General features: G+C 48.0%; 1 protein-coding gene across 1 annotated transcript in view; it reads right to left on the reverse strand.

Moving 5' to 3' along the window:
• The window catches only part of LOC140469601 (ectonucleoside triphosphate diphosphohydrolase 2-like), a 59342-nt gene extending 38599 nt beyond the window's left edge, over nt 1–20743 (reverse strand). Inside the window, exon 1 of the mRNA XM_072566275.1 lies at nt 20465–20743. Within this exon, the coding sequence (XP_072422376.1) occupies nt 20465–20578 (114 nt within the window). The 5' untranslated portion in view covers nt 20579–20743. The remainder of the gene's footprint in view (nt 1–20464) is intronic.
• Nucleotides 20744–24651: the final 3908 nt, after the last annotated feature.

The raw sequence follows: 24651 nt of genomic DNA on the forward strand, positions 1-24651 counted from the left end.
ACAGCTCACTGTCAGGGAACTAGTCCCAGACCTGACCCACCTGGGTAAGTGTATACAGCTCACTGTCAGGGAACACGTCCCAGACCTGACCCACCTGGGTAACTGTACACAGCTCACTGTCAGGGAACTAGTCCCAGACCTGACCCACCTGGGTAACTGTATACAGCTCACTGACAGGGAACACGTCCCAGACCTGACCCACCTGGGTAACTGTATACAGCTCACTGACAGGGAACACGTCCCAGACCTGACCCACCTGGGTAAGTGTATACAGCTCACTGTCAGGGAACTAGTCCCAGACCTGACCCACCTGGGTAACTGTACACAGCTCACTGACAGGGAACACGTCCCAGACCTGACCCACCCGGGTAACTGTATACAGCTCACTGTCAGGGAACTAGTCCCAGACCTGACCGACCCGGGTAACTGTATACAGCTCACTGACAGGGAACACGTCCGAGACCTGACCCACCCGGGTAACTGTATACAGCTCACTGACAGGGAACACGTCCCAGACCTGACCCACCTGGGTAACTGTATACAGCTCACTGTCAGGGAACACGTCCGAGACCTGACCCACCCGGGTTACTGTATACAGCTCACTGTCAGGGAACACGTCCCAGACCTGACCCACCCGGGTAACTGTATACAGCTCACTGTCAGGGAACACGTCCCAGACCTGACCCACCCGGGTAACTGTATACAGCTCACTGTCAGGGAACTAGTCCCAGACCTGACCCACCCGGGTAACTGTATACAGCTCACTGTCAGGGAACTAGTCCCAGACCTGACCCACCTGAGTAACTGTATACAGCTCACTGTCAGGGAACACGTCCCAGACCTGACCCACCTGGGTAACTGTATACAGCTCACTGACAGGGAACACGTCCCAGACCTGACCCACCCGGGTAACTGTATACAGCTCACTGTCAGGGAACACGTCCCAGACCTGACCCACCCGGGTAACTGTATACAGCTCACTGTCAGGGAACACGTCCCAGACCTGACCCACCTGACGCACCTCCTGATTTTGAACATCTCAATCAAATCTCCTTCACTCCTCTCTTCTCCAATATCTGTCCTGTTGATCCCCATCACTAAATGTCCTCCATCCCTGGAACCATTGTTCCTTGGTCTCGTCTGCATTCTCTCTCACTAATCGTTTCAACTCAATTCCAACATGCAGTGCCTAGAACTGGACAGGTACTTCAGCTGAGGCTGAAGCTCTGATTAATAAGTTCCCCCATGGCTTCTATGTTTTTCTAATGTGTGCTTCAGAAAGCCCAGGATCCTGCATGCCGATTTAACCACATGCCTGAACCTGCCCTGCCTTTCACTCAGTTATGTTCATAAACACCCAGGTCTGTCTGCTCCTGAATCTCTTTTAAGAATTGTGTCCTTTATTTTTTATTGTCTGTGGTCTTCCTCCTAATGTGTCATGTCCTGTTTCTCTGCATTCTAATGTATCTGTCCCTCCTATTTCGTCCAATTGTCTGTATCCTTTTGATGTTCTGGCAGAATACTTGCATGTTTCACATCATCCCTAGATTTTGAACCCATGCCCAGGTCGAAGTTATCCATGTAGATATGGAAAGCAGGATTCCCATTACCAACCAATGAATGATTTACCGCTGCTCTGTTTACTGTCACTCGGCCAACTCCATACCCATGCTTTCAGCTCCTTCCATTCCACGGGCTTTAACTTTACTGACAAGCCTGTTATATGGCATTTTATCAAATACCTTTTGGAAGCTGATGGATAATGCATTACCCTCATCGCCCCTCTCTGTTACTTCTTCCAAATTTAGTAAAGCCCAACTTGCCCTTAACAAACCCATGCTGACTTTCATTAACGTGTCCACATCTATCCAAAAACTGTAGACTTTGTCTGGGATGGCCATATCCGGAACTTTCCCGTGACGTGTTGAAATTGATGGGGCTGCAGGTTCTCGGCTGATCCTTACATCCCTGTTCTGAACAAGGATGGCATGTTTGCAGTTCTCCTGTCCTCTGGCACCACCTGTGAGGTGAGGGAAGACTGGAGGATTATTGCCAATGTCTCTGCAGTCTCCGTACTCACTTCCCTCAGTCTCCTGGGATGCATTTTTATCTGAGTTCCTGTGACTTATCGACTGTACGTACAGCAGCCTTTCGAATCAGGTTACTGGGTCCATTTACTGAAATTGGTGCTCACTAAAGAGCCGACAGTGGCAATAAACTGCTGACTTTGGAAAAAAAAACGATTATTCATCCAACTGATGGATCCACGCACAGTTAATAAAGGCCATTAGCATCTCTCTCTTTTTCCTGGAATTCCCAGCACATTTCTGTCTGTGCCAAGTGTCCTGTATTCAGTTTAGCATGTTGACCATAGTCGTCACATGACCTGACTGAGAGTCATAGAGATGTACAGCATGGAAACAGACCCTTCGGTCCAACCCGTCCATGCCGACCAGATATCCCAACCCAATCTAGTCCCACCTGCCAGCACCCGGCCCATATCCCTCCAAACCCTTCCTATTCATATATCCATCCAAATGCCTCTTAAATGTTGCAATTGTACCAGCCTCCACCACTTCCTCTGGCAGCTCATTCCATACACGTACCCCCCTCTGTGTGAAAAAGTTGCCCCTTAGGTCTCTTTTATATCTTTTCCCTCTCACCCTAACCCTATGCCTTCTAGTTCTGGACTCCCCCACCCCAGGGAAAAGACTTTGCCTATTTATCCTATCCATGCCCCTCATAATTTTGTAACCCTCTATAAGGTCACCCCTCAGCCTCCGATGTTCCAGGGAAAACAGCCCCACCCTGTTCAGCGTCTCCCTGTAGCTCAAATCCTCCAACCCTGGCAATATCCTTGTAAATCTTTTCTGAACCTTTTCAAGTTTCACAACATCTTTCCGATAGGAAGGAGACCAGAATTGCATGCAATATTCCAACAGTGGCCTAACCAATGTCCTGTACAGCCGCAACATGACCTCCCAACTCCTGTACTCAATATTCTGACCAATAAAGGATTTAAAAATATTTATTTTTCCCCTAATCGGTCTGTTCAGAGGTTCTATTACACACTTCTGGAGCAGGTGGGTCTTGAATCCAGGCCTCCTGTTTTACAGGTAGGGACACTGTCACTGCAGCTCAAGATGGAGAAAGTGAGCACTGCAGATGCTGGAGATCTGAGTCGACAGTGTGGTGCTGGAAAAGCACATCAGGTCAGGCAGTATCCAAGGAGCAGGAGAGTCGACGTTTTGGGCATAAGCCCTTCATCAGGAACGTGGAGAGGGAAGAGGGCTGAGAGATAAAGAGAGGGGGTGGGGGTGGGGCTGGAGGGATGGCAGGTGGGAGGTACCACAAGACCCCTCCAACATCTCAGCATGTTGACTGCCTGCATGTTCACCAACAGCGATTGTGAATTGAATTCCAACATGATTGCATTCCCTCCTACTCTGACCCCACTTATACCTCTGTCTGGTTTACTCTGGTTCTGTCACTCTCCAGGATTGTTCCTCTGAACTTGTTTCTCTGATTTATCTGAGTTTGGGAGGTTGTGGTTGAATATTTCATACAAATGTGATTGCTGGTCTGCGAGATATCTGATTGGATGGTTTACTATGGATCAGATTTTATGGTTTGTTAGGAATGTGATTGGATAATTTGGTGTGGATGCAATTGGATGGATTGCTAGGGATCTGATTGGATGGTTTGCTTTGGGATGAGGGTGTCTCTGCCTGAGCCAGTATTTATTGCCCATCCCTAATTGCCCAGAGGGCAGTTAAGACTTAACCACATTGCTGTGGGCCTGGAGTCACATACAGACAGACCAGACCACACCACACCAGACCAGGTAAGGCTGGCAATTTCCTTCCCTTTAGTGAACCAAATGGGTTTTTTTTTTCTCAGAATCAACAATAGATTCATGGTCACTATTAGACTCCTAATTGCAGACTTCTAAAAATGAATTCAAAGTCCACCATTTGAACCCAGGTCCCCAGAACATCAGATAGGTCCCTGAATTAACAGTTCAGCAAGAATACCACAAAGCCATTGCCTCCAGATCTGATTGGATGCTTTGCTCTGATGCAATTTAGATTACTTACAGTGTGGAAACAGGCCCTTCGGCCCAACAAGTCCACACCAACCCGCCGAAGCGCAACCCACACAGACTCATACCCCCTACATTTACCCCTTACCTCACACTATGGGCAATTTAGCATGGCCCAATTCACCTGACCTGCACATCTTTGGACTGTGGGAGGAAACCGGAGCCCCCGGAGGAAACCCACACAGACACAGGGAGAATGTGCAAACTCCACACAGTCAGTCGCCTGAGGTGGGAATTGAACCCGGGTCTCTGGCGCTGTGAGGCAGCAGTGCTACCCACTGTGCCACCCACATGGTTTGCTAGGAGAGGTGTGATTGGGTGTTCTACTTGTGTGTCTGGGCCCTGGAGTCCTTTTGCACCATTGAATGTGAAATGATGAGAAAGGGCTAAGCCCCTAAAATGCACATTCATTGCCCTGTGTCTTACGAGAAAGCTGGAACAGTGTGGGGACTGATCTTTCAGTTAATAGAGCTGTAGTTCCCTAGCTCCCTTTTGACATCACCTGCATTGCCAGGTACAGCTCAGTTCAACATCAGACCTCGGGCTCACCATGTCATCTGTTGTTTCTTCGGGCAGTTATGTTCATAAACACCCAGGTCTGTCTGCTCCTGAATCTCTTTTAAGAATTGTGTCCCACAGTTCCTGTTCCTCCAGGTTCCTGAACACACAACCATCTTCAAGCAGTTTCCAACAATAACATCATAAAGTGAATTGGATAAATACTCAGGAAGGTAAGCACGCAGGGGTGGAGGGAAAGAGCAAGAGATGGGGTGATGACTCTACAGAAGTGGCAGCACATCAATGATGGGCCCAATGACCTGTGTCTAGGATTCTGAGCATGGTCATTTTCTCAGATCCCAGACAAACACAGCCCCTTTCCTGTGCGGTACGGTGTGGGGAACATGGCTTTTGAAAGCAGCAGTCAGAGGCAGAAACATCTCTGTCGTTTTGGCTGCTAATTTCCAATCTCACAGCTTGGTGGAACATCCAGAGAACGGAACATGTCAGGCTTGGTATTTTTCCTACATCAGAGATCTGCGTGTATATAAGAATGTAAGGGATTGGGGTAGTGTACTGACATGGACAGAGATGGACAGACAGGAGACAAAGCAGGAATAAATGAATATTTTTCCAAGTGGAAAGCAGTAACAAGTGGGATACCACAGGATCAGTGCTTGGAGTTCAGCTATTCACAATCTGTATTAATGATTTAGCTGGGTGAGGGGGTGAGCTGTGAGGAGGGTGCACAGTGTAACCTGGACAGGTTGAGTGAGTGAGCAAGTGCATAGCCGATGAAGTATGATGTGGTTCGCCAAAACAGGAAGGTAAATTATTATCTGAATGTCAATAGGTTGGGAAAGGGGGGGGAGATGCAATGAGGCCTTGGTGTCCTCGTTCAGCCTGTCCCTGAGAGTCAGTATGCAGGATCGGCAGGCTGTGGAAGAAGGTAAGTGGTTAAGTTGGCCTTCACAGCGAGAGGGTTCGAGTATAGGAGCAGGGATGTGCTGCTGTAAATTGTACAAGGTCTTGGTGAGACCACACCCTGGGGTGATTTGGTTGCCTAACCTGAGGAGGATATTCTGGCTATGGCAGGTATGTAATGGAGCTTTATTAGACTGATCCTGGGGGGGTGGGGGGGAGGGGGGGCAGGACTTAGGTATGAAGAGACACTGCATCAGTTAGGATGATATTCACTGGAATTTAAAAGGAGGAGGGTGATTTAATAGAAACCTTTGAATTTCTAGGCTGTGTTTGCTGACAGCAGCGCATGTGTGCTGGGCACCACTTTAAATCAGATGTTTCGAGGGGATGTGACCCGGGAGAGAGGGAGATTAGGACGGGGAGGAGGGGGGACAGATCAGGACTGGTAGGGAGATTGGGACCTAGGAAGCAGAGGGGGAGGGTTCGGGAGAGGATTGGGAGAGAATCAGAGATTGGCTGGTGGGGATGGGGGAGGGGAGCAAAGGTGGGGGTGGGGGGGGGCGTGGTGTCTGCAGGAGGGGCAGGGAGAGGGTGGGAGAAAGGAGGGTGAGGGAAAGAGTCTTCCCTGAGTCCTGGGCCTACTTTGTTGCCCCAGCCTCTGGGCCCTCTTCCTTTAGGATTCACTACAGCTTTGCTGCAATGCTGCCTTCTCCAGCTGTCCCTGTCAGTCCCACAGCGTTTCTCCACGTCTCGCCATCAAATCTGAGGATTCCATCTTCTTCTGGCTAGCCAGCCCATGACCATCAGTCAGCCCAGCACGTCTCTCTCTCCCTCTCTCTCTGTGTAACTCCAACCAACAACCAGACAATTCAAACCTCCCTTCAGTTCCTATTTTCAACGCTGCCTCAGGCTCTGCTCACCCTCCGCTCACCGTGTCTTTGATCGTGTCTTTACTCTCTGCTCCTTGTGTCCACCTCACAACCTGCATCCTGTTCAGTCACTGATTCAGTCTTTAGCACCGTACACCAATGCTGACCTCACAACCCTCTCTTTTGCCGTCTCCCTTTCCAGTTCAGTAACACTTCCCCATCCACTTCACCCCCTCCGCCCAACTGGAGTTTTTCCAATTATGACACAGAGATCCCAGGTTCCAATAAAAAGCAGGGAGGCATCAGCTGGTGTTTACCTAAGGAGAATACCAGCTGTTGGCAACTCCCACACAACAACAGAGAGCTCAGCGTTATTATGTTCCTGTTAGAGTCGCAAGGGAAGGCTGATAGGATTAGGGAATAATGGATGAATAAAGATATTGAGATTCTTGTTGAGAATGAAAAAAGAAGTATACATTAGATATAGGAAACTGGATTCAAATGAAGTTACAGACTGGGACCTGTTTTACCAGAGTGTAGGAGGTTGCATGGTGACCTTATAGAGGGGTATGGATAAGGTGAATGGCAGATAGCTTTTCTGTGGTGGGGAACTTCAAGACTATGGGGAATTTTTTTTAAGGTGAGGGGACAAAGATTTTAAAAATACATGAGAGACAATTTTTTACACAGAGAGTGTTTTGTGTGTGGAATGAACTTACAGAGGAAGTGGTGGATGTGGGTGCAGTTATAACATTTCAAAGACATTTGGATAAGTACATGAATAAGAACGGTTTTGAGGGATTTGGCCCAAGCGCAGGCAAGTGGTATGAGTTTAATTTGGGATTATGGACTGGTTGGACTAAAGGATCTGTTTCCATGCTGGACAAGTCTATGACTCTTGAACAGTATAAAGAGTGTAGGGGCATTCTTAAGAGGGAGACCAGTAAGGCAAAGAGGGGATATGAGGAAACCCTGCTAGGTTAAAGATAATCCAAAGAGATTGTACACGTACCATAAGAGCAAGAGAACAACTAAAAAGAGATTAGGCCCCTTAGAGATCAAAGAGGTCGTCTTTGTGTTGAACCTTGAGATTGGAGAGATGTTAAATGAATATTTTATGTCAGTTTTCACTGTGGAGAAAGAAATGAAGGCTCGAGAACTCAAGGAAAGAAACACTAATGTTTTGAAAACAGTTCACATTGCAGAAAGTCTCAACTAGAGGTGGTAGAAAAAATAAAAGTGGATAAATCTCCAGTACCTGATTGAGTGTATCCCAGGATATTGTGGGAAGTTAGGGAAGACATTGCAGGCTCCCCTTGTAGAAATATTTGTATCATCTATAAATATGAGTGAGGTGCTGGATGTCTGGAGGGTGGCTAATATACTGCCTTTGTTTAAGAAGGGATATAAGAAGAAGCCCTGGTGAGTCTGACTTCGATGATGGGTATATTAATGGCGGTGATTCTGAAAGGTAGGATTCATATGCATGTGGAGAGGCAAGGAATGATTAGGGATAGTCAGCAAGGTTTTGTGCAAGGGAAATTGTGTCTCAGAAACTCAAAGATTAATGAGGGCAGAGCGGTAGACATTGTTTTTATGGACTTCAGCAAGGCCTTTGACAAGGATCTATATGGTAGACTAATTCGTAGAGTTAGATCACATGGGATACAGGGAGAACTTGCCAATTGGATACAAAATTGGCTTAATGGCAGGAGACACGAGTGATGATGGAGGGTTGTTTCTCACACTGGATCAGTTTTAGTTCCTCTTTTGTTTGTCATTTCCAGAAATGATTTAGATGAGAATATAGAAGACATGGTTAGTATGTTTGCAGATGACACCAAAATTGGTTGGATCACGGACAGTCAACATTAAGATTACAAAGAGATCTTGAACAATTGGGTCAATGGGCTGAAGAATGGCAGGTAGAGTTTAATTTGGATAAATGCCAGGTATTACATTTTGGTGACACAAACATAGGGAAGACTTACACAATTAAAAGTAGGACTTTGGACAATGTTGTTCAACAGAGAGACCGAGGGATGCAGGTACATAATTCTTTGAAGTTTGCATCACATGTGGACAGAATTATTCTGAAGACATTTAGTATATTTCCCTTCATTGCTCAGACCTTTGAGTATAGGAGTTAGGACATTGTGTTGAGGTTGTACTGGATGTTGGTAAGGTCACTTCTAGAGTACTGAGTACAATGCTCTAGAAGTCTCTCTGTTATAAGAAGGATATTATTAAACTGGAGAGGGTTCAGAGAAGATTTACAAGGGTGTTGCTGGGAATGACGTTATAAGGAGCGGCTAGATAGGCTAGAACATTTGTCACTGGAGCATGGGAGGTTGAGGGGTGACTTTGTAGAAGTTTATAAAAGCATGAGGGGTATAGATAAGTTAATGGCAGGTGTCTTTTCCCTAAGTTAAGGAATTACAAGATTAAAGGGCAAACTTTTAAGTTGAAAGGCGAAATATTTTAAAAAGACATGAGGGACATTTTGTTTACACAGAGAGTGGTTCATGTGTGGAATGAACTTCCACCGGAACAGTTTATCCGTATTTTAGAAAGACATTTGGATAAATAAATTAATGAGACATGTTTGGATGGATATGGGCCAAGCGCAGATAGGTGGGACTAGTTTAGTTTGGGATAATGGTCAGCATGGACTGCTTGTACCGAGGGGTCAGTGCTGAGGGAGTGCCGCACTGTCGGAGGGTCAGTGCTGAGGGAGTGCCGCACTGTCGGAGGGTCAGTGCTGAGGGAGAGCCGCACTGTCGGAGGGCCAGTGCTGAGGGAGAGCCGCACTGTCGGAGGGTCAGTGCTGAGGGAGTGCCGCACTATCGGAGGGTCAGTGCTGAGGGAGTGGGCACTGTCGGAGGGTCAGTGCTGAGGGAGTGCCGCATTGTCGGAGGGTCAGTGCTGAGAGAGTGCCGCACTGTCGGAGAGTCAGTGCTGAGGGAGTGCTGCATTGTCGGAGGGTCAGTGTTGAGGGAGTGCCGCACTGTCGGAGAGTCAGTGCTGAGGGAGTGCCGCATTGTCGGAGGGTCAGTGCTGAGGGAGTGCCGCATTGTCGGAGGGTCAGTGCTGAGGGAGTGCTGCACTGTTGGAGGGTCAGTGCTGAGGGAGTGCCGCATTGTCGGAGGGTCAGTGCTGAGGGAATGCCGCATTGTCGGTGGGTCAGTGCTGAGGGAGCGCCCATTGTCGGAGGGTCAGTGCTGAGGGAGCGCCGCACTGTCGGAGGGTCAGTGCTGAGGGAGCGCAGCACTGTCGGAGAGTCAGTGCTGAGGGAGTGCCGCACTGTCGGAGGGTCAGTGCTGGGGGAGTGCCACACTGTCGGAGAGTCAGTGCTGAGGGAGTGCCGCACTATCAGAGGGTCTGTGCTGAGGGATTGCTGCACTGTTGGAGGGTCGGTGCTGAGGGAGTGCTGCACAGTCGGAGGGTCAGTGCTGAGGGAGTGCTGCACTGTTGGAGGGTCAGTGCTGGGGGAGTGCTGCACTGTTGGAGGGTCAGTGCTGAGGGAGTGCTGCACTGTTGGAGGGTCTGTGCTGAGAAATTTGTGCTCTCTTTAGGGTTTCCAATTTGCACTAAAGCTCAATGACTATGAATTGGAGAGATGTTAGACAGAGAGCATTTCCTGCTCTAGGTGAGTTCAGCTGGAACAGTGTTAGTGATTTGAAGCTCCCACATACAATAATCGAGAAATACACACATAACTTAATCTAAAATCCTTTCCTAATTATCGGATATACTCGAGTAAAAGTCAACCTCTTGTAACAGTCAACCCCATATTTTTGACCAAAATATCTGGAATTTTTCATATATCTTGTGTAAAGGTTGACCCTAGTTCTTCACTAATAACAGATCAACATTTGTGAGTTGAGGTATTATCCTGTCCATAAGTGTTTAAATGAAGAAACAAATTATTTTTGTGCTATTATGTGATTTGATGTACAATTCACACCGACTTGGTGTGAAAGAGTCTGGAGACAACTAACCTCGTGTAATACCTAGTTGAGGTTTTGAAATTTCTTCATTATTTTGTGTACAAATGTCCTCAAAAGAAGCAAAAAATATACAGCAGCGTTTAAACTGAAATTTATTGAAGTTGTAGAGAAGACAAATAACTGTAACAGCAAGAGAATTTTGTGTTTCAGAGAAACTTGGAAGAGACTGCAGAAAGATAACGAACCACCTTCAGACAATGCTAAAACAACAGTGTGCCAACAGAGGGAAACCTAGCAAGTGGACACAATCGGGAAAAATTAGTTGCTGAGTGGGTACTTGACAATCATCAGAATGGAAATTGTGTTAGTTGTGAGGCTGTCTGAATCCATGCATGAAATCAATTAAAGAAGGATGGAATTTTGGATTTTAAGGCAAGTGCTGGATGATGGACAGGGTTCATGAGAAGGCATGGCTTAACACTTCAGCAGAGAAGTAAGACTTCACAAAAGGAAGGTTCTCAGAAATTGCAGCAGGACCTTGATCAGCTGGGGAAGTGGGCTGAGAAATGGCGAATGGAGTTTAATAGAGATAAGTGTGAGGTCTTGCATTTTGGAAAGTCAAATCAAGGTAGGAGTTTCATGGTGAGTGGTAGGGCCTTAAGGAGTGTAGTGGAACAGAGGGACCTTGGAGGTCAGCTGCACGGTTCTCTGAAAGTGGAGTCCCAGGTAGACAGGGCAGTGAAGAAAGCTTTTGACACACTGGCCTTCATCAGTCAGGACATTGAGTATAGAAGTTGGGAAGTTATGTTGCAGTTGTACAGGACGGTGGTGAGGCTGCACTTGGAGTATTGTGTTCAGTTTCGGTCACCTCGCTATAGGAAGGATGTTATTAAACTGGAAAGAGTGCAGAAGAAATTTACAAGGACGTTGCCTGGACTCAACAGTCTGAGTTATAGGAAGGGGTTGGACAAGCTAGGGCTTTTTTCTTTAGAGGGTAGGAGACTGAGGGGGATTTTATAGAAGTGTATAAGATCATGAGAGGCCTGGATAGGGTGAATGCAGTCAGTCTTTTTCCCAGGATCGGGGAATCGAGGACTGAAGGGCATCAGTTTAAGGTTAGAGGGGAAAGAATAAAAGGGAAGCGGAGGGGTAACCTTTTTACACAAAGGGTGGTACGCATATAGAATGAGCTGCCAGTGGAAGTGTTTGAAGTGGATACGTTAACTACATTTAAAAGGCACTTGGACAAATACATGGTGTGATGATGCTGTTCCTTTAACAAAGTTATGTTGTCCTTGGTTTTTTTTTCAGGAGGTCATAAAAACACAAAGTCTGGGCTTGGATGGGTTTTAGGGCCAATTTGATGATAGCTAACAGGTACTGCCTCAGGCAAAAAGCTTTTAAAAACAAAACACTTGTACAATGAAAGGGTAGTGTCTGGTTCTCCCAGCTCAGCTTTCTCTGGTTTGGTTTGGTTTTTGGCTGTCTGGCTGTTCACTGAAAGCAGTCAGGCAGTTGTGAAGCTGATGGACCCATGGGAGCAGGTCGAGGCAGACCCTCCCTCTCTCTGACCACTCTCCTGTAACACCCTGTGTTTGATTTTACCTTTTGTGCCAAGGGGTGTTAAGGGGGATTGTTGCAAGTATCTGGAACTACATCGCTAAGTTGGGATGATCTGTTGGGTTTTCAGATAGGTTTTCTGTATTCTGTTCTCTTTAGTTTGTGTTTCATTTGGTAATCTTGTAAATGTGTTCGACTTTGTTTAAAACTACAGGGTTTGACCAACTGCATCCCTCCTGAAAAATCCACTCTACACCTGCTTAAGACAACTCGCAAAGTTAGGGTCTGGGCTACTTTCTTGAAATGTTTTGAGGGGGTCCGGCCTGGTCTATAACAATAGATTGGAAAAGTGGAGCAGGATGTGGGCCAAGTGCAGGGAAACGGGGTTAGCGTGAGCGGCCATTTTGGTCAGCATGGACCAGATTGGGCCAAAAGGTGATTCTCCATGCTGTAATGACTCTATAACTCTGTGAAAAGCAGCTGAACTAAAATATAAGATATTACAGTTTGAGCAGTTTGTAATCACAAATCATCATCGGAAACATGGTGAAACGCCTATCACTCTTGACATCGAACTGTGAACCAAAAAGGAGAAACAAAACAGTACTGGCGAGAACCACTGGCCATGAGAAAAGTAGGTTTATTTTCATTCTTTCTTGTATGGCTGATGGCACTAAGTTAAAACCAATGACTGCTTTTAAGAAAAAAAACTTTGCCGAAGGAGAAATTTCCAAAAAGAATTGTTATCCATGTGTATCCATAAGGCTGGATAGATGAAGGTGGATGTCAAAAATGGATAAAGGAAGTTTGGAATTTATGACCTGGTGGACTACACAAGGAAAAGAGTTTGCTCGTCTGGGACCAGATTAGATCAGATCTAGTGAAGAATGCTGTTGACAACATCCGATCACATAACACTGAGGTAGCTGTAATTCCCAGCAGACTTACAAGTGTTTGAAACCAATAGATGTTGGTATCAATCAGCCATTTAAGGACATGATGAGAATGAAGTGGAATGACTGGATGGAGAAAAAAAACATACACAAAAGGAAGCAGTACGTGGGCTCCATCACTGTCACTGATCTATGAATGGATCATTTTTTTTCATGGAAGGAAATAAAAGTTGACACTGTTTTCAAATCATTCAAGAAAAATGGAACTTTGAATACAGTGAATAGTACAGAGGACGATTATCTACAGGGGGACATAGATGGAGAAGATGCAGCAGATGATGTGCTACTGCTAACTTCAGACTGGGAAGATGACGAGGATCCATACAATGATATCATTTTATATCTGGCATATTTCATTTAAGATGTAACATGTAATTGTCATTTAAATCCGTACTATATTTCGACTTTAATTTTTGTACGTATAAATAAAGCTCACTAATTCCTTTTTGCTTCTATTTTCTTTATCTGTTAATTACCATAATTTATTGTTTTTGTTTCTTTATTTATTTCGAGCAAATTCGGCTTCTGTCATGATGTGGTGTTTGGACTATAGCATGAAGTTCAGCCCCTCAAAAGTAGTACTCATGTCATAGTCAACCTTATAAATTTAGCCTTAAAAAATAGTCTAAAAAGATCAACTTATACGCATGAATATACGGTATTCATTTTCACTCTGTTGAAAGCACTTTTGTCTTTGTTTATGCACTAACTTACATGGATCAGTGGACAAAAAACATAAATACTTCGTTCCTTCACTTTCACTGCAAGTTTTCTTTCTCCATTTGTGGCAACTTGCCAATTTTGACAATGGCATTGTTTTCACATTCATTCTGTACTCCAGCAGAGTTGGGTGACCATCTCTTGGTGCTGAAGCCATCAAGGGCCCATTACCCAGTGGGGTATGTGGCGAGAATCTAAAGGCGAGGGTGGTTGTGTTGGGGAGGGTAAGGACCGGCTGGGTTTTGATGAATCCTTGGGTGTAATGGCAGGGGATTTGGGGTACATTACCATGGCCACCTGAAACCCAAACACCCTCAGGACAATCCCAAACACTAATCCCCGAACCTGCTATTAACCCCCATGCGGACAGGCACAAAACTGGCAGTGGGACAGATGCATCTCAGCAGTTCCACTGCTCCAATGGGTAGTGAAGGTCCACTAATGTGGAACAGACACTACTCTCTTTCATAGACCTTGAGGAGTCACACCCAAGTTACAACAGCTAAGTACATTTTACAAAACACCACATAATAAAACCATCAGATGCCTCACAGGAGCATTTTAAATCAATGGATTATGCCACATAAGGAGATATTAAAGCAAATGACCCAAAGTTTGATCGAAGAAATGGGTATTTAAAAGCATCTCAAATGCAGCAGGACAGCACGGTGGCTCAGTGGTTAGCACTGCTGCCTCACAGCACCAGGGACCCAGGTTCCTGTGTGGAGTTTGCACATTCTCCCCATGTCTGCGAGTGTTTCCACTGGGTGCTCCGGTTTCCTCCCACAGCCCAAAGATCTGCAGGTTTGGTGGACTGGCCATCTTAAATTGTCCAGGGACAATTTAATAGACCTTGAGGAGTCACTTGGATTAGCCAAGGGAAATACAGAGATAGGGTGGGTCACTCTTTGGAAGGTTGGTGTGGACTTGATGGGCTGAATGGCCTGCTTCCTCTCTTGGGAACTCTATGATTCTAAGTCAGACAAAGGTGTAGGAAGGGAAATTCAGAGATTAGATTACTTACAGTGTGGAAACAGGCCCTTCGGCCCAACAAGTCCACACCGCCCCGCCAAAGCACAACCCACCCATACCCCTACATCTACATCTACATCTACCCCTTACCTACCACTACGGGCAATTTAGCATGGCCAATTCACCTGACCTGCACATCTTTGGACTGTGGGAGGAAACCGGAGCACCCGGAGGAAACCCACGCAGACACGGGGAGAATATGCAAACTCCACACAGTCAGTCGCCTGAGGCGGGAATTGAACCCGGGTCTCTGGCGCTGTGAGGCAGCAGTGCTAACCACTGTGCCACCATGCCGCCCAAATGAGGGACCAGATACTTGTAGGTATCAGCTGGAGGTTCCTGGACACTATAGGAGGGACATAAACACATTGGAGAGAGTGAGGAACTTCAGTGATGAAGATGGATTGAAGAAATTGGGACTGTTGGAGAGTAGGTTCAGAGGTCAAAGCGATGAGCAGGCTGGACAGTGTAGGTTGGGAGAGACTATTCCCATGTTTAAAAGGAACAACAAGAAAAGGGGTATAGATTTAAAATGATGGGTGTACAGATCACAATTGAAAGTGACTAAATTATTGGTCTCTCTTCAGAATACAAAGGAAATTAGCAATTTGCCACCTAGAATTCATTGGTTCAGATGGATGCTTTTGATGTAACTACTGAATGTGTACCAAATGACAACAGCTGTACAGTGTAAGGTGGCATTAATCAGAACAGAGCAAGCAGATTTAGCAAAGAGTATATACAGACCAAAAAGATACCAGACTATGTCGCTAGACCAGTACTTTGAACAGTGCAGACATCTCACTGTTGTTAACAACTTGCTCATTCTCAATGAGTTGTTAATACCAAGAGCGTTTCAACTTTGAGATTCTTCAAAGAATTCAACAAAAACATTTACGAATTACAAAGCATTCTGCAGGGTACGTGAGTCAAACCGGTGACCAGATATCACTCCCTCAGTACTAGAAGTGCGTGCTAACTGTGTTCCTTGTGTTACAAACAACCAGGAGAAACAAGCATCATTATCACAGCAGAGAATAAAATTATCGACTCAGTGCATGGAATTCTGGACAATGTGTTATCAGGCAGCAGGGGCTGTGAGCTGGTGTGGAGAACATGTCCACCTTGTGCTGTAAATGTAGATGCAGGAGCTTCCTTATCTCCAGCAGCACTACTTTAGCACTGGACCCCAACCACAGAGCAAACCAATAGGGGAATGGAACTCTGTCACAAAACAGTGAAAAGACAATGGAACTTTGATGAGAGTTGACTGTGGGAGACCAGGCAGGAGTGAGTTAGTATAGAAATGTCAGGCAACAGCAATGAGGGCTTCAGCAGCTGGTTAGCTCAGAAAGGCTGACGGTGAGATGATGTTTGTGAGTTGGGCTGGAGAAAGCTTCTTGAGGAAGTGGTTATTGCTCAACTCCATGGTTTGCTGTCCTAGATAGCTGACACCAACACAAACACTTACCCCAACTGATTAAAACAATACTTCCGGGCAGTTTGCGTTGATGTCGGCCCAGCAAGTCCACACCGACCCTCTGTAGAGCAACCCACTCCACTACCCTATATTTACCCCTGACTAATGCACCTAGCTCTATGGGCAAGTTAACATGGCCAATTCACCCTGACCTGCACACCTTTGGAGTGTGGGAGGAAACTGGAGCACCCGGAGGAAACCCACCCAGACACGGGGAGAATGTGCAAACTCCACACTGCCTGAGGTTGGAATCGAACCTGGATCCCTGGTGATGTGAGACAACAGTGCTAACCACTAAGCCACCATGCCACCTGTACTATAATTAGCCAGCTTAATGAGCTCACAGTTACTTTTATAGTTTTTAAAATCTCCAAGTCAAATTCTAAATGTTGAACTGAATTTCGGTGTGAGAAATTGCTGATATCAGCGCTGCCATTATGACAAAGCCATCGATGTCACTCAAACAAATTATCTGGCCATAATCACAGCCATGTTTGTGGGAGCATGGTGTGCCTGTGGTGATTGCTAATGTGACATTTGACATGACTGCACTTCATTGGCCACAAAGGACTTCTCGATTTCGGGAGGATGGACAAGGTGCTGCACGAATTATTTTCAAATTCCTCTGAATTACTGGCCAAGTTGCAGGCCCAAGAGATCAGAGTGCTATTCACATGTTAGCAATAAACCATTTCCCCGACATGGCATAGAATTAATCTCAGTTAGGCAAGTGGTTGTGACTGACAAGAATTCTTTTGCTGTCTAAGAAGTTTTGCACTGGACTCTGTTTCCTGTTAAAAACAGAAGTCAGGCTGAGACCAAGCAGCTCAGAGCTATTTGATTATAATCTTAGATTATTAGAACAGTTACACAAAGGAGGGTGTACTGTTGCCTGTATTAGTGCTGGTTCTTGGCACTGTCCCTTTGCGCTTTCCTGTACCCTGACAATTAGATTCTCTTTGGATTTTAATCCAAAACCCTTTTGAAAGCCATGACTGAATGTGCCTCAAATATACAGTGCATTCCAGATCTGAACTACACACTTCATCTCCTCAGCTCTTCTGCCCAATACCTTACGTCAACATCCCCTGCTTCCTGATCCAGTGACCAATGGAAAAAGTATCTGCCGATCCGTCTGTTCAATCCAATCATGATGTGGACACCTCAATCAAATCTGTCTCGGACTTTCTTTACCCAGAAGAAGATGCAAATTCTCAAATCCATCAAAGTTACTGAGATCCTTCATTAGCAGGGAGTCAGTGTGTGGGGGACTGTACCCCAGTGGGAGTCAGTGTGTGTGGGACTGTATCCCAGTGGGAGTCAGTGTGTGGGGGATTGTACCCCAGTGAGAGTCAGTGTGTATAGGACTGTACCCCAGTGAGAGTCAGTGTGTGGACCTGTACCCCAGTGAGAGTCAGTGTGTGTGGGACTGTACCCCAGTGAGAGTCAGTGTGTGGGGGACTGTATCCCAGTGAGAGTCAGTGTGTGGGGGACTGTACTCCAGTGAGAGTCAGTGTGTATAGGATTGAACCCCAGTGAGAATCAGTGTGCGTGGGACTGTATCCCAGTGAGAGTCAGTGTGTGTGGGACTGTACCCCAGTGACAGTCAGTGTGTGTGGGACTGTACCCCAGTAAGAGTCAGTGTGTGTGGGAGCCATACCCCTGTAAGAGAAGATGCAAATTCTCAAATCCATCAAATGTTACTGAGATCCTTCATTAGCAGGGAGTCAGTGTGTGGGGGACTGTACCCCAGTGGGAGTCAGTGTGTGGGGGATTGTACCCCAGTGAGAGTCAGTGTGTATAGGACTGTACCCCAGTGAGAGTCAGTGTGTGGACCTGTACCCCAGTGAGAGTCAGTGTGTGTGGGACTGTACCCCAGTGGGAGTCAGTGTGTGGGGGACTGTACCCCAGTGGGAGTCAGTGTGTGTGGGACTGTACCCCAGTGAGAGTCAGTGTGTGTGGGACTGTACCCCAGTGGGAGTCAGTGTGTGGGGGATTGTACCCCAGTGAGAGTCAGTGTGTATAGGACTGTACCCCAGTGAGAGTCAGTGTGTGGACCTGTACCCCAGTGAGAGTCAGTGTGTGTGGGACTGTACCCCAGTGGGAGTCAGTGTGTGGGGGACTGTATCCCAGTGAGAGTCAGTGTGTGGGGGACTGTACCCCAGTGAGAGTCAGTGTGTGTGGGATTGTATCCTAGTGAGAGTCAGTGTGTGTGGGACTGTACCCCAGTGAGAGTCAGTGTGTGGGGGACTGTACCCCAGTGAGAGTCAGTGTGTGGGGGACTGTATCCCAGTGAGAGTCAGTGTGTGTGGGACTGTACCCCAGTGAGAGTCAGTGTGTGGGGGACTGTATCCCAGTGAGAGTCAGTGTGTGGGGGACTGTACCCCAGTGAGAGTCAGTGTGTGGGGGACTGTATCCCAGTGAGAGTCAGTGTGTGGGGGACTGTACTCCAGTGAGAGTCAGTGTGTATAGGATTGAACTCCAGTGAGAATCAGTGTGCGTGGGACTGTATCCCAGTGAGAGTCAGTGTGTGTGGGACTGTACCCAGTGACAGTCAGTGTGTGTGGGACTGTACCCCAGTGAGAGTCAGTGTGTGTGGGACTGTACCCCAGTGAGAGTCAGTGTGTGTGGGAACCATACCCCTGTAAGAGAAGATGCAAATTCTCAAATCCATCAAATGTTACTGAGATCCTTCATTAGCAGGGAGTCAGTGTGTGTGGGACTGTACCCCAGTGGGAGTCAGTGTGTGGGGGATTGTACCCCAGTGAGAGTCAGTGTGTGAGGGACTGTACCCCAGTGAGAGTCAGTGTGTGGACCTGTATCCCAGTGAGAGTCAGTGTGTGTGGGACTGTACCCCAGTGGGAGTCAGTGTGTGGGGGACTGTACCCCAGTGAGTGTGTATATTTGCTGTTGCTGCTTATGGATGTCAATCAAATTGCCATTTGAGATCCTTTGCCTCTGACAATGAGATTGACTGGGAAACAGCGGTTACTGTCCAAGGTGCCTCTGATCCAGTTTATGCCTTTGGCCTGCCCTTTCTTAACCCTCTTGGAATTGTTTTTTTCAATGACTTCCCTTATTGTCTTTTGTAAGTTGCAAATTACATGCCTCTGACACATTCTCCACAGCACGAGAACTCATTGTGTAAAATACTTTCCACTCATGTCATCTTTTTTGGCACTTACCACACTTCTGCATTCTCTGACTCCCCAAATACAAAGAAGAAAACACAAACTTATTTGATTTGCTGACCGGGTGCTGTAGCGTCCCTGACAATTAAGGATGTAGCCCCTCTGTGGTCGACAATGTAGATTCACTGTGTTTACAGTCTCCTGTCACCATACTGACAGTGACTTGGATAGCTACTGTTCCTAGCCTGTGCCAGCTGTAATAGCCTGAGAAAGAACACAAACAGGGGATCCCAGGCAGCAAGGGACAATGAGTGGAAACAGAGACTGGGATTCACTGGGAAAGTGAGCAAGACCTTTCACAACTGATTCTGGGAGGAAAGAGATCAAGAGAAATGTCTCAAAGCAGCAGAGAGGATTCTGTGCAGTAAGGGATGTTTCAAAATGAATCCCCAATTGGTTTGAAGCCATTTATTCTTTAACAAGAACAGTAATGAGCAGATTACTGCAACATACTCACTGTGTTAAATAACTGTCAGTCACACTCTGTTTGGTAGGACGAGGTTTTATGTCTGGGTGGGGTATAACCTGCTCCCATTTCTCAATTTCAGGATGACCAGAATTATAGCAGGATCTTTCTAAGAAGCAGAGCTGCCTCCCCACCCCCACCCCCTCATATACCCCTACTGTGCTCCAGGGGTACACAGGTAACTATACAGACACAACCAACAGACTCAGTAAATACCAGGTTCAAATACCTGATACTGCCAACACTGGGATATGGTGAACAGCAGACCTGGTAGAGTTGGTAAATATCAGACAAACACCAGACTGAGTAAACACTGGACTTGGTAAATTGTAGATCTGGTCAATGCTGGGCACAATAAATACACTGGGCACTGGAAATACTAACTGTTGAAAACACATCAATTTTTCTACAATGCTGAAATAACTAAATCAAACAAGATGAATGCAAACTGTCCCGAAGGGGCATTCTAAAAATCAGAAATATCAAAATACATTTACCAAATTTAAATCAAACTATCATTTCTAGGGCAACACAATGGTGGCTACTGGACAAGAAGCTTTGCAAATACACTGGGCTCTAGAAACACGGGGATCGACAGGTATCAGGTGAGCTGTTTGCTATTCATCCCTTGATGCTCCCGACTGTAACTGTCAGGCTGCGATCCTCAGGCAGTCTGTCAGTGAGCAGGAGCAGAGAGGGAGAGCAGTGGACACACTCACCTTGTAGGAAGAGGGCTGCTTCACATTCCGGGTGTTGGAACACAGCAGGATAATGCCCAACACTCCCAAAACGCCGAGGGTCACGGAGATGATGAGGTGGTAAAGGCCAGGCATGTTGAGGTGTACAGAGCAGCAGCAGTGAGTGCACACACTGACTGACTCACCCTCTCTCTCTCTCTCTCTCAGGCTGAGTGCTGCCTATTGGTTGCTCTTGGCTCAGAGTTAAGCTCACGCACTCTGTCTGTATTCAGCTGGAAGCCGGAGAGCAGCCCCGGAACGTTGCCTGTGCCAGAGCCTGACCCCTGTACCCAAGCCCCGAACCCCCGACCCCCAGCCCCCAGCCCCCAGCCCCGGCAAGGCCAGGGGTAGCCCGCACACCCACTCCGTGTCCCCGGACACACTCACTCCGTGTCCCCGGACACACTCACTCCCCTCCCGGGAGCGATCGGAACACGCAGCCGGCAATTTGTGTCAGTCACACCCGCGGCAAGTCCCAACCTGTCCCTCATCTCCCTCCACCCTCATCACCCTCAACCCTCATCACCTCAACCCTCATCACCTCAACCCTCATCTCCCTCCACCCTCATCACCCTCCACCCTCATCACCTCAACCCTCATCACCTCAACCCTCATCTCCCTCCACCCTCATCACCCTCCACCCTCATCACCCATCTCCCTCCACCCTCATCACCCTCCACCCTCATCTCCCTCCACCCTCATCACCTCCACCCTCATCACCCTCCACCCTCATCACCCTCAACCCTCATCTCCCTCCACCCTCATCACCCTCCACCCTCATCACCTCAACCCTCATCACCCTCCACCCTCATCACCTCAACCCTCATCTCCCTCCACCCTCATCACCCTCCACCCTCATCACCTCAACCCTCATCTCCCTCCACCCTCATCACCCTCCACCCTCATCACCTCCACCCTCATCACCCACCACCCTCATCTCCCTCCACCCTCATCACCCTCCACCCTCATCACCCTCCACCCTCATCACCTCAACCCTCATCACCCTCCACCCTCATCACCCTCCACCCTCATCACCTCAACCCTCATCACCCTCCACCCTCATCACCTCCACCCTCATCACCTCAACCCTCATCACCCTCCACCCTCATCACCTCAACCCTCATCACCCTCCACCCTCATCACCTCCACCCTCATCTCCCTCCACCCTCATCTCCCTCCACCCTCATCACCTCAACCCTCATCACCTCAACCCTCATCACCTCAACCTCATCTCCCTCCACCCTCATCTCCCTCCACCCTCATCACCTCAACCCTCATCACCTCAACCCTCATCACCTCAACCTCATCTCCCTCCACCCTCATCACCTCAACCTCATCTCCCTCCACCCTCATCTCCCTCCACCCTCATCACCTCAACCCTCATCACCTCAACCCTCATCACCTCAACCTCATCTCCCTCCACCCTCATCACCTCCACCCTCATCACCTCAACCTCATCTCCCTCCAACCTCATCACCTCAACCTCATCTCCCTCCACCCTCATCACCTCAACCCTCATCACCTCCACCCTCATCACCTCAACCTCATCTCCCTCCATCCTCATCACCTCAACCCTCATCACCTCAACCCTCAATACCTCAACCTCATCTCCCTCCACCCTCATCACCTCCACCCTCATCACCTCAACCTCATCTCCCTCCAACCTTATCACCTCAACCCTCATCACCTCCACCCTCATCACCCTCCACCCTCATCACCTCAACACTCATCACCTCCACCCTCATCACCTCCACCCTCATCACCCTCCACCCTCATCTCCCTCCACCCTCATCACCTCAACCCTCATCTCCCTCCACCCTCATCTCCCTCCACCCTCATCACCTCAACCCTCATCACCTCAGCCCTCATCACCTCAACCTCATCTCCCTCAACCCTCATCACCTCAACCCTCATCACCTCAACCCTCATCACCCTCCACCCTCATCACCTCAACCCTCATCACCTCAACCCTCATCACCTCCACCCTCATCACCTCAACCTCATCTCCCTCCACCCTCATTACCTCAACCCTCATCACCTCAACCTCATCTCCCTCCACCCTCATCACCTCAACCACATCTCCCCCCACCCTCATCTCCCTCCACCCTCATCACCTCAACCCTCATCACCTCAACCTCATCTCCCTCCACCCTCATCTCCCTCCACCCTCATCACCTCAACCCTCATCACCTCAACCCTCATCACCTCAACCTCATCTCCCTCAACCCTCATCACCTCAACCCTCATCACCCTCCACCCTCATCACCTCCACCCTCATCACCTCAACCCTCATCACCCTCCACCCTCATCACCCTCCACCCTCATCTCCCTCCACCCTCATCACCCTCCACCCTCATCACCTCCACCCTCATCACCACCAACCTCATCACCCTCAAACCTCATCATCTCCACCCTCATCACCCTCAAACCTCATCACCTCAACCCTCTTCACCTCAACTCTCTTCTCCCTCAACCCTCATCACCTCAACCCTCATCTCACTCAACCCTCATCACCTCAACACTCTCTTCCCTCAACCCTCATCACCCTTAAACCTCATCACCTAATCTCCCTCAACCCTCATCACATCGACCCTCATCACCTCAACCCTCATCTCCCGCCACCCTCATCACCTCAAACCTCATCATCTCCACCCTCATCACCACCACCCTCATCACCTCAACTATCATCACCTCAACCCTCAACTCCCTCAACCCTCATCACTCTTAACCCTCAACTCCCTCAACCCTCATCTTCCTCAACCTTCAACTCCCTCAACCCTAATCATCTCCACCTTCATCTCCCTCAACCCTCATCATCCTCAACACTCATCATCCTCAACTCCCTCAACCTTGATCTCCCTCAACAGTCAACTCCCTCAACCCTCATCTCCCTCAACCTTCAACTCCCTCAACCCTCATCACCTCCACCCTCATCACCCTCAACCCTCATCTCCGTCCACCCTCATCTCCCTCAACCTTCATCACTCTCAACACCTCCACCCTCAACCCTCATCACCTCAACCCTCATCTCCCTCAACCCTCATCACCTCCACCCTCATCACCCTCAACCCTCATCTCCCTCAACCCTCAACTCCCTCAACCCTCATCTCCCTCAACCCTCATCTCCCTCTACCCTCATCACTTCAACCCTCATCACCCTCAACCCTCATCTCCCTCAACCCTCAACTCCCTGAACCCTCATCTCCCTCAACCCTCATTATCTCATCTCCCCATCACCTCATCTCCCCATCACCTCATCTCCCTCAACCCTCAACTCCCTCATCACCTCAACCCTCATCTCCCTCAATCTCCATCACCTCAACTCCCTCATCACGTCAACTCCCTCAACATCTCAGCACTTCAACTCCCTCAACCCCTCAACACCTCAACCACATCACTTCAACCCCCATCACCTCAACCCCTCATCACCTGAAATCCTCATCACCTCAATCCATCACCACAACTCCCTTATCACTTCCTCATCATTACAACTCCCTCATCACCTCAATCCTCATCACCTCAACCCCTCATCACCTCAACCCCTCATCACCTCAACCCCTCATCTCCTTAGCTCCTCATCACCTAAACCCCTGAACACTCCCTCATTACTTCAACTCCCTCGTCACTCCCTCAACCCCCTCAACACTCCAACCTCCTCATCACTCCCTCAACACTCCAATCTCTTCTTTACCTCAACCCCATCATTACTCCCTCTACACTTTAATGTCCTCACCACTCCCTTAACACTGCAATCTCCTCATCAAACCCTCATCACTCCACCTTCCATATCACCTAAACCCCTCATCATTCCCTCATCACTCCATATCCCTCATCACCTCAACCACCTCATCACTCCCCCAACACTGCAACCCCCTCATCACCTTAACTCCCTCATTACTCCCTCATTACCCCAACTCTCTCATTATTCGTAATCCCATAGCACTCTCTGACACCCCAAGCCCCTCATCATCGCCTCATCACTCCAGCTCCTTTGTCGTCCCAAACCCCTCATCACTCCAAGCCCCAAACAGTCCCTCATCCCTACCATATCACTCAAATCCCCTCATCACTCCCTTATCATTCCAACCACTTGCCACTCCAAGACCTACATCACTGCCTCATCACCTCAAAAACCCTTACACGCCAAACCCTTCACACTGCAAACTCCG

This window comes from Chiloscyllium punctatum, chromosome 49, assembly GCF_047496795.1.
Source record: "Chiloscyllium punctatum isolate Juve2018m chromosome 49, sChiPun1.3, whole genome shotgun sequence".
NCBI lineage: Eukaryota > Metazoa > Chordata > Chondrichthyes > Orectolobiformes > Hemiscylliidae > Chiloscyllium > Chiloscyllium punctatum.